The sequence below is a fragment of the Hylobates moloch genome, unplaced genomic scaffold, assembly GCF_009828535.3.
Source record: "Hylobates moloch isolate HMO894 unplaced genomic scaffold, HMol_V3 SCAFFOLD_14, whole genome shotgun sequence".
NCBI lineage: Eukaryota > Metazoa > Chordata > Mammalia > Primates > Hylobatidae > Hylobates > Hylobates moloch.
Genome location: NW_026652289.1, coordinates 47,848,503 through 47,866,261, shown reverse-complemented (window position 1 = coordinate 47,866,261; position 17,759 = coordinate 47,848,503). Strand labels below are relative to the sequence as shown.

The 17,759-nt window shown below is 44.4% G+C and overlaps 1 protein-coding gene across 1 annotated transcript; it reads right to left on the bottom strand.

Annotated features, from left to right (window-relative positions):
• Positions 1-5,773: 5,773 nt before the first annotated feature.
• MESD (mesoderm development LRP chaperone) lies at positions 5,774-17,474 on the bottom strand. Its single transcript, XM_032175011.2, has 3 exons — positions 17,206-17,474; positions 9,596-9,828; positions 5,774-7,122 (listed from the first exon to the last, which is right to left on the bottom strand). The coding sequence occupies exons 1-3, from the start codon at positions 17,419-17,421 to the stop codon at positions 6,864-6,866; spliced, it is 708 nt and encodes a 235-aa protein (XP_032030902.1). The 5' UTR covers positions 17,422-17,474; the 3' UTR covers positions 5,774-6,863.
• Positions 17,475-17,759: the final 285 nt, after the last annotated feature.

Below are 17,759 nucleotides of genomic sequence, written 5' to 3'. Positions count from 1 at the left end.
AGACCAGGCAGCAATATAAAAACTTCATTACAGGTTGGGCACAGTGGCTCACGCCTGTAATCCCAGCACTTTCGGAGGCCAAGGTGGGTGGATCACGAGGTCAGGAGTTCAAGACCAGCCTGGTCAACATGGTGAAACCCTGTCTCTACTAAAAATACAAAAAATTAGCCCAGTGAGGTGGCAGGCGCCTGTAATTCCAGCTACTTGGGAGGCTGAGGCAGGAGAATCACTTGAACCCAGGAGGCAGAAGTTGCAGTGAGCCAAGACCGCACCACTGCACTCCAGTCTGGGTGACAGAGCAAGACTCCATCTCAAAAAAAAAAAAAAAAAAAAACCCAAACAACAACAACAACAAAAAACCTTCACCACTATATAATGCTGAGTGGAAAAGTTGTAAACCAAATTCTGTTTCTGCTATGATGACAAATATGGAAATATAACGCTCAGACGTAATGGACTCAAAGGGAACTTGGCCAAATGAAAACAGCTTGGATAGCTGGGATGGTGTGATGGTAAATGAATTTCTTCCTTTTATAGAGAACTTTTAACATTGCTGTGCTATTAATTTTAATAAAAATAAAGATTTCAAGGTGGGCAAATCACTTGAGCCCAGGAGTTTGAGAGCAGTCTGGGCAACATGATGAAACCTCGTCTCTTGAGAAAACAACAACAACAACAACAACACAAAAATGAGCTGGGCATGGTGGCATGCACCTGTAGTCCCAGCTTCTTGGGAGGCTGAGGTGGGAGGATGGCTTGAGCCTGGGAAGTCGAGGTTGCAGTGAGCTATGATTGTGCCACTGCACTACAGCTTCGGCAACAGAGGCCCTGTCTCAAATAAATAAATAAATAAATAAAATATTTCAGTTCTTACTATGAATGCAAACCCTGGGATTCAGGGAATATGAACTTTTAAGCACGAGGACATAAATACCAACCACAGACTGCAGGAGAAGGTGGTGAATCTGCCCCTGGCCCTGCCAGCCTCACCCCACCACCTCACCCTATTCACCCCTTCGACAGATCCTGTCTTTATTTAGAATGCTCATCTTTTATTCATCATGGTTTTTTTTTTTTAAAGAAAACATTTTTTGGTTTTTTAAAATATTGCATTAAAATATTATTTAATTACCGAGTTTTGTGCTGCCCTTCAAATTGTGTGCCTGGGGCAAGTGCCTCCTGCCCTTGCCCAAAGCCACATATTGCATGACCTTTCTTCTCCAGAGACTGGAAGAGAAAGGGTTACTAGAGAGTGAAGCAAAGAACATCCCAGCCTTTCCCTTCCTGAGGGGAGCCAGGAATTCAAGCAACGTCTGCTGCTAACGCGGGGGACTCTCTGAAGTCTTGGCAATCATTTTTCCTTGTAATAGCAATTATGGTTCCCTCCCCCAGTGGGGAGGAGAACCCTAGTCTAGGACACTCAGGAAAGCCACAGGAGAGCAGAGGCTACCTGTCAAGCAGAGCCACACACAGCCTTGTCTGAGGCCCTCTCCTTTCCAGTTCAGCTATAGGAAAGCTGAGAGAAGGCAATACTCTGCCCTGGAACTGCAGCTCCTGGGGAAGCAGACAACGCTCAGATAAGGAGGAAAAGGAGCCAGCGAGAATTCACCTATAACACTTGTGCAGGCCAAGGTCTGGGAAAAGCTGTGCCTGCCTAAGCATGAATAAGAGAGGAAAAAAACAAAGATGTGGCATCGGCCGGGTGCGGTGGCTCACGCTTGTAATCCCAGCACTTTGGGAGGCCGAGGCGGGCGGATCACGAGGTCAGGAGATCAAGACCGCGGTGAAACCTCGTCTCTACTAAAAAATACAAAAAAATTAGCCGGGCGTGGTGGCGGGCGCCTGTAGTCCCAGCTACTCGGAGAGGCTGAGGCAGGAGAATGGCGTGAACCCGGGAGGCGGAGCTTGCAGTGAGCCAAGATTGCGCCATTGCACTCCAGCCTGGGCGACAGAGCGAGACTCCGTCTCAAGAAAAAAAAAAAAACAAAGATGTGGCATCTATCCAAACATTTTGTAATTAGAAAACAGCAGCAATAAAAGAATGTAGCACACAAATACAGATAAATATTCAATCCCGGGGGAAAATATAACCCAAGGTGAAGATTCTCCATTTGGATTTTTTGAGTGATAGAAGTTAATAAAAACTTGAATTTTAATAAAAACAGCTCAAACATGAGATAAAAACAGAATATTTAAAAATATAAAATGTATATCAGAGCTAAAAAAAAAAAAAAAAAAGGAAACCCAAGATACTAATACAAAACTACAGTTAACAGAAGATAAATTTTTCCAAAATAATGGGGGAGCTGAATCTGCAATCAATTAGAAATTACACAGCATGCTCTAGAAGGATTAAGAAAAAAGATTCAGAAAAAAAAAAAACACTAAGACTTTTCCTAGAAAAATTACTAAATGTTAAGTATGAGTTGCATAAATAACAAGGAGCTGAATGCTATTTATTAATTTAAAAAAATTATTTTAAAATTTTTTAAATTTTTCAATTAAAAAAAGAATAAAGAAGAATCCCTAAGGAGTTTGAGAAAAAGCAGTCATAATGGAAAAATCTTTTAAAATCAATTACAAAATCCCCCAAAACAAACAAAGAAACATAAAAACAAATTCAAAAAAAGAAAAAGGAGAAAAAGCAGTCACTTCTAAGGGAAAGACAGGGGTGGCCTCACGCCTCTCCAATGGAGCCATGTGTAAGAAGTGCTGAAAGGTAGAGCTGGGCATGGTGACTCACAACTTAATACCAGTGAATCGCAGGCTGAGGCAGGAGGATTGCTTGAGGACCAGCCCAGGCAACATGGTGAGACACCTCCATTTCTCCAGAAAAAAAAAAACCTAGCCAGGCATGGTGGTGCATGCTTGTAGTCCTGGCTACTCGGGAGGCTGAGGCAAGAGGATGGCTTGAACCCAGGAGTTTGAGGCTGCAGTGAGCTATGAACACACTACTGCACTCTAGCCTGGGTGAGACAGCAAGAGACCCTGTCTCTTAACAAACAAACAAACAAACAAACAAACAAACAAAAAACTTCCAGGAGAAAAAGCAAGGCTCAGAAATGTCCTACCCTGCATGCTCTTGTCCAAGCATAAAGGCGGACATTGTGGGTGCAGAAGGTGGATATTATGTATCTTGTCAGTGTACAAACACTATTAAACAATAATCAGGGACATAGGAAAAAGTTTGTGAGTCCCTTTCCCTTGTTCAATGGTTAATGCATACTAAGTTGGTTTAATTTAAAAAAAAAAAAGAGGTTTAACAGTATAAAGGAAACCACCAGAAGTACAAAAGCCACAGCATCACCATCAAAACCAGAAAGCCTGAGGATGAAGGAAAGATGCGTATATCTAATACGGGTTTCATAGTTGATAGTCAAAAGATATCATCCAAATTTATTAGATCACTAGATATTAAAACAAACAAGACAAAAAGGAAGACAAATTCGTTAAAAACAGGACATTTCTCCCAGCTATTTGGGAGGCTGCCGTGGGAGGATCGATTGAGCCGGCAGGTAGAGACTTCAGTGAGCCGTGACCCTACCGCACTCCAGTGAGGGCAACAGAGTGAGACCCTGTCTCAAAAACAAAAACAAATGACATTTCTCTTAAAAAATTTTTGTTTTTTTTTTTTGAGACAGAGTCTCACCCCTCATCCAGGCTGGAGTGCAGTGGCCTGACCTTGGCTCACTGCAACCTCTGCCTCCTGGGTTCAAGCGATTCTCCTGCCTCAACCACCTGAGTAGCTGGGATTACAGGCGCGCACCACCACACCCGGCTAATTTTTAGTAGAGACAGGGCTTCACCATGTTGACCAGGCTGGTCTCAAACTCCTGACCTCAACTGATCCACCCACCTCGGCCTCCCAAAGTACTGGGATTACAGGCGTGAGCCACGGTGCCCAGCCCAACATTTCTTTTGCTATGAATCTGCAGACTGGGCAGACTGTTTCTCAGCTCAGCTTATGTTGGCTCCCCTCAGTGTCAACTGGGATGACTTGAAGGCTGGGGCTGGAAATGTTTAAATCTTATCCACATGTCTGTGCCTGGGCTGGGAAGACTCATGCAGCTGGGGTTGGAGCAGGTGGGCCTCCTGGGTATCCCTCTCTCTACGTGAAACACTGTACGCAGCCTCTCCAGTATGGTGGCTTCAGGGTAGCCAATTAAGATATGGTTTTACAATCTATTAAATTGGTAAATGTGATGCCCAGGGCTGGCAAGGATAGATCTATTGTTGGCAAGGGTAAGCTGACTAAACCACTTGGGAGGGCAATTTGGCAATACACACCAAAATGTTAAATTCTGTTTGCTCTAATAATTCTACTGCTAGGAATTTACCTTTCAGATATAAACAAAAGTGAACCGAAATATTTTATATGAAAATGTCCACTGCAGCACTGAAAATACCAGCAAAAAATCTGAACACTCAATTGTCCATCAGCAGGGACTATGCAGTGAAACAGTGGTTCAAACCTCACCATCACCCTGCTGATGTAGGACACCTTCAGCTATGGCCTGCACTACTGAAGCACCTCCCAGCTCACGGCTCACACCTGCTGGGGTCCTCTTCTAATCACTTCTCCCATGCAACCAGTGCAACCTGGACTGCCTTTCACACCCACCCCATCACAATTAAGATCCACCAGGGCATCCCAAATTCCTGCCAAACTCCATATGTTCGCTCCTCCAACCTGGGCCTGCACTGGGCCCCAGCCTCCCCGCTGGCCTTCCTGCTGCTTCTCCCTCTGCCACTTCTAGCCACAGGGTCTTAGCTAAGACTGTTTCCTCTGCCTACCTTACGCTATTTCTCCTCTCCTCCTCTTGCCCTCAGAGAAAGCCTCTGGCTGTCCCAACCTGGTCAGGGAAGATTCTACCTCCCCCTACCCTGCCCCTTTCATACTGCTAACAGCTGCCATTTTACTTTGTACGTTACTGACATTTGTCTTCCCCCACCAAACCATTGAGTTTTACGACTCAATGGCTGTATCTACACTGTCCTGGCACCTTGTAGTACCTAGTACATAACAGACACACAGAAACTACTGGCTGAAGTGGTGGCACACTGCCCAACAAATAATGAGACAGATCTGCACATTCTGACATGGGAAGGCTCCTAAGTGGAAACACGAGGTACAGGGCAGAGTGAAAGCTCTGCTACCTTTTGCTTAATTAAAGCAATTATCTCATCAAAACAGCTGCTTTATACTGGGCCATTATGGCTATGCAGGACAGTAACCCCATCAAATTGCCCTAAGTAAAACAGAAAAAGCCCACGGACAGGGCTTGGTTTAGCCACGGCACGATTCACGGACTTGTTTATGCCACCAGGGTGTGGCGCTCTCTCCCCACTGTCTGTCAAACGGCTCTCCTCTCCAAGGGCGGGGCCTACAACAGCTCCCACTCCAGGTTCAAAATGCAGGAGAAACAAGAAAAGCCTCTTTCAGGGCCTAGTACCCTAGTACCGTAGATCACACAGGCTTCACCCTGGAGTGGGCATGGCCTGGAGGGTGGGGGGACTGCAGGGCAAATGTCCCATCCAAAGCAGAGAACTGAGAATGCAGAGGGTGTGGTTCTTTCGAGGGAAATGTGAGCGGCTACCAAATTAAGGGGAAACAGATGCTGTGAGGCCAAAACAAACATATATCACCATAAGTACATTTACATAAGCAAATGTACTTTTTTTGGTGGGTGGGCAGGGAGGGGGATGTGGGGGGACAAATTGTTAACAGCAGCTTCCACTGGGACAAGCTACCGGCGGCAAGAAAGGGATACACTTTTCACTTTGTACCATTCTTTAACACTGACATTTTCTAACCATGTAATGTGCTATTTTTAATTTCTTAAAATCACAATTGAAGGTTTTTCCCAAAGAATTTTAGTTCTTAGAAATGACATCAGTATATAAATGTTCTAACTCTTATTCAGAGTAGGCACTAACATATGAACGGCAAAATCAGACATTAACAGTAGCATATCATGTTACTCCATACAAAAGCGCAGATTTAGGCACTTTATCAAAGAAAAATGTTTAGAAACAAATGAGGTTATTGAGTCTTCTGTCACACTCTGCAAAGGACTCTGATTCCCTATTTAAATCCTTTAAAACTGTCAAATTAAATTGAACATATAACCCCTCGACACCAGCAGAACTCTTTCCTAAACAAGGAAACAAAACAGAACCCCTAACTTTACAGACCACATAAAACCTGACAGACACCAAGAGTTCTCTTTTACTGATGAGTGAGATTCAAGTCAAAGAAATTCAAAACTACTTAGGATTTCAAGTGACATATTTTCTATTCTCCGCATTTCCTGGATAGATTTTGGATTTACACACCCTGGCTTCCTGGCTATAGATATCTGAGTTCACAAAGCATATTTTACCTTTAACATGATGAAAATGATGTATACGGCATGAAGAGTTTACTCAATTAAGTCAAGAGTTTTAAAGTCTTCTCTGATCAGAATTTGCTATCCTCCTAGTTGACAGAAAATAAAAAACATGGACACAGCAGGCCACCCAATCATAGCAGGTGCTTGGAGGGGAGTGGAATCTCAGCAGAGTCGATGACTCACCAAGTGTAAATGGGAAAAAGCAACAATGTCACATTTCCATGTAAGGTGATTTTATAGTAAACATGAATTTGTCAGTGTCCAGTATTAATTAGAAAACATCTGTCTTCTTACTTGAAGCCTATTAAACAGTAATTCTTTGACCACAAACTGGTCATGTGGCAGACCCTTTCTAGAAGACACTAGAATGTCATCCAGTGTGCAGTTGCCTGAGACCACTCCCACCCCACGAGCTGGGCAAAGAGCTCTCCACATCCACCTGTCCCTCCATACCACGTCACTGCTGCCCCATCACAGGTCTTCTCTTTTATTCCCAGCTCGATTATCTTCCTTGGAAGACCGAGATTTCAGATCTCCTTCCTTCTTTTTTTTGCCCTTGTCTTGCTTTGTTTTATTTTTCTCTTTGCTTCCTCCTCCTTTGCCAGGGTACACCTGGCCCTCCAGAGTTACATCAGCACACCTGTCTTGACCGACCAAAAAGTCCTTGATCTCCCAGGCGTAGCTCCCATCGCGAAGCATGAAGATAGCACGGTCTGATCCCACAATGAACCTTGGGCAGAGAGATGCAATCAGACAGTCAGCACGTACTAGTAAGGTGCTAATGGGTCAGAGCAATTCTCTGGCACTTAACATGTTTATTTCAAATTCTATATGAATATGGAACAAAAAATTGGATTTTCCAAGGTCTAGCAGCTACTGATATCTCATGTATGAAACTACTAGCTTGCTGAAGTATTAAACACCCAGCTCAGATTAAAATAGAAACAGACATTGGATATTCCTTTGTGGTATAAATGGATGCCCATGTTAAAAGCGAACATTTGGAAAACCTCCCCAGGACACTGCAGAGGTGGCTCAGGGGCTGCTGCTGGGGAGGTAAAGAGGCAGCTTTGATCTGATCTGTATCTGTTTTATATTCTAGAGTGTCCAGTTACAATTTTATGGGACAAAAGACTTCTGCTGATAAAGGTGGAAAACCAATGGCTTAGAGTGGGTCACGATAAGAGGCTATGAAGGACTCAAGAGGACACTTGGTTATTGGACAGAAATCCTAGCCCTTGAGCTTAGCAGCAAGCAGCCCAGCTCATCCACACTCGAAAGGTCCCAAGGAACAAAGCGGAGAGAATAAGGCCTGGGTGGAGCACTAGTGTGGCCAGCGGGCATGATTCTTCTGTTCCTTAGGGACTACACCACACGTTCCCCCTTCAGTTTCTAACGCTCCCACTGCTCCACAGAGACCAGTGGGCCTTCCGGAGCAGACATCACCAAGACATTTATTTGTTCTGTCTAGGTGTCTATTTAAGCTAATTGAAAATATTCTGCTGGTCGGACACTCTCTAAGTACTCCTCCCATTTCTTGTCATTGCTTTTATATTTCCTAAGCCAGAATATTTGCAGACCCCAAATTTGAGAACTGTTTTTGAGGAAAAAGAAGCAGATTTCTTAAAATTGTACCTCAGGACCATACTCAGGTGTGAAAACTGAGCCTCTTCATACTGAATTAGTTATCTGTTAACAGCATGGTCCAAACTTTATGTGTGAACATAGCTACACACAAAAGCCCTCTCCACTGAGCAGAAACTTCTAGCTGAAGCTGTCAAACTATTAACTAATTTTGTCCCTCAAAGAGGCTAAACTAAGCTATACACCCTTCTGTTCAGATGAAATAAAATCTAAAGATCCAAAGATAAATAAAACTTTAGGATCAACTGAGATATTAAAAAAAACACACACAGACCAGGCACAGTGGCCAATGCCAGTAATCCTAGCACTTTGAGAGGTTGAGGCACAAGGATCACTTGAGGCCAGGAGTTCAAGATCAGCATGGGCAACACAGTGAGACCTCGCCTCTTCAAAAAATAAAAACAAAAACTTAACTGCTTTTACCAACAATAAATGCTCTTTTTTTTTTTCTTCCCCAAGATGGAGTCTTGCTCTGCCGCCAGGCTGGGGTGCAGTGACGCGATCTCGGCTCACTGCAACCTCTGCCTCCCGGGTTCAAGCGGTTCTCCTGCCTCAGCCTCCAGAGTAGCTGGGATTACAGGCGTGTGTCACCATGCCTGGCTAATTTTTCTGTATTTTTAGTAGAGACAGGGTTTCACCATGTTGGCCAGGATGATCTCGATCTCCTGACTTCGTGATCTGCCCACCTCAGCCTCCCAAAGTGCTGGGATTACAGAAGTGAGTCACTGCATCCGGCAACGCTCTTCTTTACATTAAAAAAATCTAGATAGGCCGGGTGCGGTGGCTCATGCCTGTAATCCTAGCACTTTCGGAGGCCGACGTGGGCGGGTCACAAAGTCAGGAGATCAAGACCATCCTGGCTAACACGGTGAAACCCCGTCTCTACTAAAAATACAAAAAATTAGCCAGGCGTGGTGGCAGGCACCTGTAGTCCCAGCTACTAGGGAGGCTGAGGCAGGAGAATGGCGTGAACCTGGGAGGCAGAGCTTGCAGTGAGCTGAGATTGCGCTACTGCACTCCAGCCTGGGCGACACAGCGAAACTCCGTCTTAAAAAAAAAAAAAAAAAAAATCTAGATAGAGAAATAATTTTAAAAGAAAACCTAGAAAGGAAAGGCGGAGGCCCTTGGGAAATACTGCCAGAAAGGACACCCTGCTCAGAGCCTCAGGAAAAGCCTCAGCACAGGGCCAGGCGTGGTGGCTCACGCCTGTAATCCCAGCACTTAGGGAGGCCGAGGTGGGTGCATCACCTGAAGTCAGAAGTTCAAGACCAGCCTGGCCAACATGGTGCAACCCTGTCTCTACTAAAAATACAAAATTAACCAGGCATGGTGGCGGGCACCTGTAGTCTCAGCTACTCGGGAGGCTGAGGCAGGAGAATCACTTGAACCAGGGAGGTGGAGGTTGCAGTGAGCCAAGATCACACCACTGCACTCCAGCCTAGGCAACAAGAGTGAAACTATGTCTCAAAAAATCATCATCATCATCATAATTAATAATAATAATAAAGAAAAGACCCAGCACAGCCTACGATTCTCTCAGCTGGTTGTTGCTGTTTTACCTCTGGACGTCATAGTTGGCATTGAAAAGGCTGCCCTGCCAGAGGCTCGTAATTTCCTCTGTCTCCTTCTCAGTGGGGCTTCCTGATACAGTGACAAACATCATGAGAGTCTTCCCTTTTTTCGTCATTTTCAATATGCTTTCAGGCTTGCTTGGATCTATCTTTGAGAAGTCGACAGGTGCTGAAGGTCTCTTGTGCTCTGGAAGATCTCCTTCTTCAATGTCATCATCTTTCTATTCAGATTGGGGGAAAAGCATCAAATCTATCATCAGAATCTTGCTTTTCAACTGGCACAGGCAAAAACATCTGCATGATGTCAGGTGCATGTATATCACTTAAATTACAACATAAAAATGAAAACCAGGGGTTTTCTTCCTCTTCTTAACTTTCAAGATAGTCTAAGTTTCAGGCAGCACATACTACCCACACCCAGGTTACCAATCACAGAGCACCATGTGATAGGTTTCTAGAGCTTTTAAACTCTCATACAATCTACCCAACATGGTAGGCTGTAAAAATGGCCACATTCTGGTACGGTCACACAATGAAATACTTTACAGCAACAGAGAACAAATACTGATACATGTAACAAATCCCAAAAATGTTAAGTGACAGAAGCCAGGTACAAAATAAGATCTACTATGCAATTCCATTTATTTAAAATTCAAGAATGAGCAAAACTAATCTAGGGTAACAGAAATTAGAACAGTGTTGCCTGTAGAAGGGGGAACAAGGTAGGATTAACTGAGAATGAACACAAGAGAACTTTTCTGGGGTGATGGAAATGTTCTACATTTTGACAGGGGTGTAGATTACACAGATATATCCATTTATCAAAATTCATTGCAGGCCAGGCACTGTGGCTTAGCTTGTAATCCCAGCACTTTGGGAGGCTGAGGTAAAAGGATCACTTGAGGCCAGGAGTTTGACATCAGCCTAGGCAACATAGTAAGACTCTGTCTCTAAAAAAAAAATTTTTAAGTAGCCAGGTATGGCAATGCACACCTGTAGTCCCAGCTACGGTGATGTACACCTGTAGTCCCAGCTACTCAGTAGGCTGAGGTGGGAGAATTGCTTGAGCCCAGGAATTTGAGATCAGCCTGGGCAGCAAAGTGAGATCCCATCTCTTAAAAAAAATTAAAAAATTAGTCAGGTGTGGTGGCAGGTGCCTGTAGTCCTAGCTACTCAGGAGGCTGAGACATGAGGATCACTTGAGCCCAGGAGATCAGGGTTGCAGTGAGCCATAATTATGCCACTGCATTCCAGCCTGGGAGACAGAACGAGACCCTGTCTTAAAAGAAAGAAAAAAAAAAAAGAAAAGAAATACTCCCTCTTTGCACTGTATACTTAAAATCTGCACTCCATGTATACCCATTTCACTTAATAGGCATTGTACAAGAATATTCAATTCCAGTTAGCAGGTTTGCTTTCTGTAGTGGTATGGGCTAGCAATTCTGAAACTATCTTATGTGACCTTTTGGATTGAGAAAAGGAGTAAACATATTGAGGGTAATGAAAGCCAGGTTCTTAACTTCCAGGAAGGAAGTTACAAATATGAAAGGGGGAAGAATGAGCCCTGCAGTATTAGGCTGGAATTGAAGGCATCAGGAGAATCATGGTTTTTCATAGATTAACAGATGAGTAAACAGATTAATGGATAAAAATATTTAAAAGAGCCTGGGTTCCTTGGAGAACAGGCTTATAGCAAGAGAGACAGAAGATGAGCCTAGAATAATCCTGCATCACAAAGTAGTAAAGTGCTCAAAGAATCGTGGAACATGTCAAAATGACATGGAAGCCAACTTGAAGCAGCTCTCATGGGCCAAATTTGAAATAATCTCAACACCAAAATAAATAATAGTATGACTTACAACCCTTCAAACAAAATGAGATGTTGAACTCATAATGATCAAAACAAATGAATAAATTACTAATAGAAAACAGTAACTTTTTTTTTTTTTTTTTTTTTTTACAGAGTCTCGCTCTGTCACCAGGCTGGAGTGCAGTGGCACGATCTTGGCTTACTGCAACCTCTGCCTCCTGGGTTCAAGCGATTCTCCTGCCTCAGCCTCCCGAGTAGCTGGGATTACAGGCACGCACCACCACATCCAGCTAATTTTTGTATTTTTAGTAGAGACGGGGTTTTGCCATGTTGCCCAGGATGGTCTCAATCTCCTGACCTCGTGATCTGCCCACCTCGGCCTCCCAAAGTGCTCGGATTACAGGCATTAGCCACCATGCCTAATAAATAGCATATAGACTGACAAATAAAGAATCTTTAATAGAACCAGGTTCCTTGGAGAAAAGACTAATGCCAGCAACAAAAAAAAATGAAGTACTGGCTGGGTATGGTGGCTCACAACTGTAACCTCAGCACTTTGGGAGGTTGAAGCTGGAGGATCACCTGAGCACAGGAGTTAAAGACCAGCCTGGGCAACATATCATGGCCCCATCTCTACCAAAAAGAAAAAGAAAAAAGAAAAAAAGAAATGAAGTACTGATTGATAATTGAAAATATTATGCTAAGTGAAAGAAGCCAGATATGAAAGACTACACATTCTATGATTCCATTTATAGGAAATGTCCAGAATGGATAAATCTGTTGAGACAGAAGGTAGATTAGCTATTGCCCGGGGCTGGCTACGGAGTTGGGAGAATATAGGGGAGGAGTGGTTGAAGGTTTCTTTTGGGGATGATAAAAATGTTCTAAAATTGATTTTGGTGATGGCTGTACAACTCTCTGAAGATACTAAAACTAAAATGTACACTTTACATGGGTAAATTGCCTATGGCATGTGAATTCAATCTCAATAAACCTGTTACCAAAAAAAAAAAAAGCCCCTAAGTCACTCTTACTGAACAATATCTGAAGGGCCAAGGCTTAAGGTACCATTAATAATGTACTATATTAAAAATAATTTTAGTAAAAATGAAAGAATTCTACGCAGTGCTTGAAGGTGATCCATACCGACATCTGGTTTCAGTTTTGCATAACTAGCTGTGTGACCCTGCCTAAGAATCCTTACTCCTCGAGGCCTGTTTCCTCATCTACAAAATGAAAAGCAGAATGAAGTGATCTCCAAGGCCCCAGCAACGTGACCACACATAACACACCAACCTTCTTTTCAACTCTGCCACCCTCTCAACTGACATGTTTCTTCCTCATTTTGCTTTGAAAGAGCCACTGATGCTGACTTGCAGACAGGAGCATGGGCTGTGCTGTCAGATGGATGCGCTCCATCACTATGTGGCCTTAGGCAAGTTACTTAGCCCATCTGAAAATAACTTTCCTTACCTATAATGGAAAGGTGAGGGTAATAACAGCTTCTCCCTCCTAAGGTTTGTTTGGGGATGTAATGACTTAAAGGCAAGCAGTACTCAGTACTGTATCTGTTGGCTATGACACTGCTGACTCCTTAGGCCTCTGTGATCTGGCCTCCAACCACAATCACTGCATGGAAATTATACTCTCAAGTCACAAAGGACCTCCTAGTTGCCAAATTCACAAGTTGTTTCTGTCTTTATCTTAATTCTCCATAACGTCTGTTACAGTCTCCTTAAAACACTTCAAGACTTCCAGTTGGTTCAATACCCTAGAATATTTGTATTTTTCAGACTGATTTCACTAATAATCATGAAATTAACTCAGTAGGTCCCAAGCAGCATTTTTTTTTTTTTTTTTTTTTTGAGATGGGGCCTCACTCTATTACCCAGTTTGGAATGCAATGGTGATGGTGCAATCTTGGCTCACTGCAACTTCTGCCTGCCAGGCTCAAGTGATCTTCCTATACCAGCCTCCTGAGTAGCTGGGACCACAAGTGCATGCCACCACACCTGGGTAATTTATTTTTGTATTTCTGGTAAAGACGGATTTCACCATGTTGCCCAGGCTGGTCTCGAACTCCTGAGCTCGAAGGATTCACCCGCCTCAGTCTTCCAAAGTGCTGGGGCTACAGGCGTGAGCCACTAAGCCCAGTCCAGCACTTCTTTGTTAATGCAAATATAATTAAATAGTCATAAGTCTAGTGCATATAGTACGGGTAAAAACTGTTTCAAGAGACTTAAAAAAAAGCAGCTTTAATTTCCATTGTATATGTGTGTGTGTGTTTCAGTTACAGAAAAGAAAATTGCAAAACAGTACCCTAATGAGCCTGGAGGACATTATGTTAAGTGCAATAAGCCAGACACAGAAAGACAAATACCACGCATTCTCATTCTTACGCGGACCTAAAACAGTTGTGTTCACTTAAGTGGAGATTAGAATTGTGGTTACTAGAGGCTGGGAAGTGGAGGGGAGATAGGGAAAGAGGATGGTGAATGGATACAAAATTACACTAGATAGGAAGAATAAATTCTAGTGCTCTATAGTATTGTAGGATGACTATAGTTAACAATAATTTATTGCATATTTTCAAACAGCTAGGAGAGAATTTTAAATGTTCCCAACACAAAGAAATGATTAATGTTCAGGAGACAGATATGCTAATTACCCTGAATTGACCATTACATTGTACACATGTGTAGAAATACAACTCTGTACCCCATAAGTATGTATAATTATTATACGTTAAAATTGAAGTGTAAAAATAGTACTCTAGATGTACATAAATATCCAGTTCTACCCTTAGTCTGGGTAACCTAACCTGTTATGATCAGTGTGTCTATGCTGAAAACAATCCAATCTTTACCCTGAGGCAGAGGTGGGGCCAGGGACAAGTCAGGCAGTCCCCTGACTCCAGTCCTAGCCCTGCCTCCAGGCCAGTCTTGCATTTTCAACTGGCTTTAGAGCTCCTTCATTACTGTTTGTCAGTCAATAGCTACAAAGCTGAGCTCCCCTTTCTGCAAATCTTCTTCTTCCTCCCATGGTTCTTGATATTAATAAGTGACATCTACTGAGTAGCTACTAAGTCCCAGGCACTCTACATATATTATCTCCAACCTTCAGAACAATCCTACCAGATTCCATTTAATATACAAGGAAGACGATGTTCAGAGAGGATAAATGATTTACTTAATTTACTCACATGCTAGAAGTGCAAACCACATTTCTGGCTCCAAATCCCTCCAACTGCCACTTCCCATTATACCTGGCTATCATAATGTAAAATGAAATAACCACCTTTGGTTTTTCTACACTAATTGGGACTCAGAATTAGTTGTAACACAATGGAAAGAATTCTCACCTCTCCACACCTCTGAGGCACAGCCTCTCATTGAAGCACTGTTTCTCACACTGCTGGGGAAGGAGTGAGGGTATGGATTTAGAGATGGTCACAAGAGGAGAAGAACTGCTTCCTACAGAAAAAGCACCCAGAGATGGATACACTCTCCCACATAAAAAACACTGCTACTGGGGAAGGGTCCTCATGTCTGTAGAGTGTCTACAAACATTAACTCATTTAATCTGCATGGCACCCTGCAAAGTAGGGCGTTATCTGGCTTTACAGATACGTAAAACTAGGATCAAGTAGCTAGTGAGGGGTAAAGCTGAGTCCAAAATCTGTTTGTTTTTTTTTTTTGAGACAGAGTCTCACCCTGTCGCCCAGGTTGGAGTGCAGTGGCATGATCTTGGCTCACTGCAACCTCTGCCTCCCTGGTTCAAGCGATTCTCTTGCCTCAGCCTCCCAAGTAGCTGGGATTACAGGTGCCCGCCACCATGCCCGACTAATTTTTGTATTTTTAGTAGAGATGGGGTTTCACCATGTTGGCCAGGATGGTCTTGAACTCCTGATCTCAAGTGATGCACCCACCTTTGCCTCCCAAAGTGTTGGGATTACAGGCGTGAGCCACTGAGCCCGGCCAACCTGTCTTTTTACTACATTATGTGGCCCTGCTATTCACAAAATCAATCAATTGCCCAGGCATGGTGGCTCACGACCGTAATCCCAACACTTTGGGAAGCCAAGGTGGGAGGATTGCAAAGGCCAAGAGTTCAAAACCAGCCCAGCCAACATAAGGAGACCCTGTCTCTATAAAAAATAATTTAAAAAACAAAATCAACCATCAAGTCCTGTTAAAAGTATAAAAATCTCACATTTCTCCCTTCTACTCTGCTCCTGCAGTTTCTAGCTTAATCCACGTCTTCCTCACTATCCTTCATTTGCACTTCTGTTCACCATGTGTGGCAGCACAGGTAAAACAGTTCAAAGAACTGGCTCTAAAAGTCGTGACAGAATTTGAAACTCAGCTAGCTTGTTGTGCGATGTGGAGCAAGTTATTTAACCTCTTTGTGCCTCAATGTCATCATCTAAGAAAATAGGGATAAGTACCTCCCTCATGGATGGAGTAAAAAGGATTAAATGAGATAATGTGTTTTTCTTGGCCTTCAAAGTCTCTCCCTGCTCATCCATCCTGTTATCTACTGTTCCCAGGGCAGTCTTTGTTCATCTCTTCAGCACCCTCTTCGTCTAGCTCAGGGTCTGAGTAGGTCAAGGGGAGGATTTCTCATGAGGTGATGTTCTCACTCTGGCAGATCAAAAGGCTTTATTTGCTGGAGTCCAAAAAGAGACAAGGAGATTGCAAGGGAGATGGTGAATGGGGACGTTCTCTCTACACTCAAATCTATCCCAATCTTTCCATCAGCTGCTGATGACCACATGAAAACACAAGCCTGCATTCTTTTAGTCAGATGCATCAGGTGGTATTTTAAACTCTTGTCTGGAAAGTCTTTCCCTCCTCCCGCAACAAACACAGAGATAATCACAAAATAACAAAACATCAGTGTTGGAAGGAATGTTAGGAACCATCCAGTAAAACCTCCTCATGTTGTAGATAAGGAAACTGAGGCCTAGAAACTAGACATAACCTGACTAAGGTTCCACAGCTGTGCAAGTCAACCAGGACGATACAATCACCTTAGGAAGGGGAAGGGGAAAAGGCAGCAATGTGGTTTTGGCCAGTAATCTTTACCTTAAAAGCTTATAACACACTCCCTGTAACTGCACACTCCGGTGCATCCAAGTGACAAACCAGAAAACTTACTCTCCTTTGAACAAAAAGCGTGAGTTCCACGATACAGAACCACTAGCCATTGATACTTCTCCCCTCAGTAAAATAAATCCACCCACAAAAAGCACAAAATTCCCAGCAGCGACATATACCAAAATAGGAAGTCTAAAATTATACTGATGTAGAAGACAGCTGAGATAACCATTAAGGAAGGCCATCTTCACCGCAACCCACTCTCCTATCCACTCACCCCAAAACAAAAGGAAAATGAAGGAAATGCTCTTTAGTAGAGTGGGAAAGAAACCCCCCGTATTGCAGGGCTCACTGACCACAAGGATGAACGCAAAGACAACCAGGCACTGAAGGGTGAAGGGAGAGCAAGGCTGAACAGTGAGGGGCTGACCCGTGATTGGAGTGGCTTGAGAAGTGGCAGGGGTAACAGGGCACTGGAATGAGAGAGGGCTGGAGCGAGGGTCAGCAGGGCGCGCGGGTCAGAGGAGGAATGGAGGGTCAGCAGTGGCTTCAGTGGGTCAGTAAGGATTCAAGGCATGAGTAGAGGAGGTTAGGGGGTCAGAAAGGTCCCAAGACAGAATAGGTAAGGGGTCACTGGGAACAGGGTCCCGCACAGAGAAGAGCCGGGAGGGTGTGCGCGCGCCGCGGACCTCCCACTGCTCCAGAAGACGCGCCATGTCTGCATCATTGTAATCGCGAATATCCTTCTTCTTCTTCCGGGGAGGTGGAGTAGACTCGTCGGGCGTCCCGGGTGAGCCTTCGGCCGCGCAAGACCCAGGCGGTGGTAGCAGCAGCAGCAGCAGCAGCAGCAGGTCAGAGGCACAAAGCAGGACCACGGCCTTGCGCGCCCAGCTGGAAGCCGCCATTTTCGCCGCCCCGCGCAGCGCCGCAGACACGCTGACCTGACCTGCGCAAGCCTCCCGGGTCCCGCCCCCGGCCGTAGCGGGCGCGAGACCCCACCTTGCACACGCCTTCCTCTCCGCCTTCCCGAGGCCCCGCCTCCCGGCCCTCGCTAGCCTACCGGGCCCCGCCCCGTCCCGTTCCTCGGCCCCCGCCTCTGGAAGCCCCGCCCCTCCGCCATTTTGGCCCCGCCCCATTGGCTCCTCCCCTTGGTCCGGCTGAGGCGCTCTGCGCCGGCTGGGTGGGTCCCCCAGTGCTCATTTTTCGTTTTCCGTCAGACGCCGACTTTTTTCTCTGGAACGCA

Excerpts from the sequence above, each read along its gene's own strand:
- MESD (XM_032175011.2), bottom strand. The coding sequence starts at position 17,421 with ATGGCGGCTTCCAGCTGGGCGCGCAAGGCCGTGGTCCTGCTTTGTGCC. Across the intron at positions 9,829-17,205 it reads GTCTTCTGGAGCAGTGGGAG|AAAGATGATGACATTGAAGA; the intron begins GTCCGCGGCGCG and ends CAATCTGAATAG. Across the intron at positions 7,123-9,595 it reads GCCAACTATGACGTCCAGAG|GTTCATTGTGGGATCAGACC; the intron begins GTAAAACAGCAA and ends TCTCTGCCCAAG.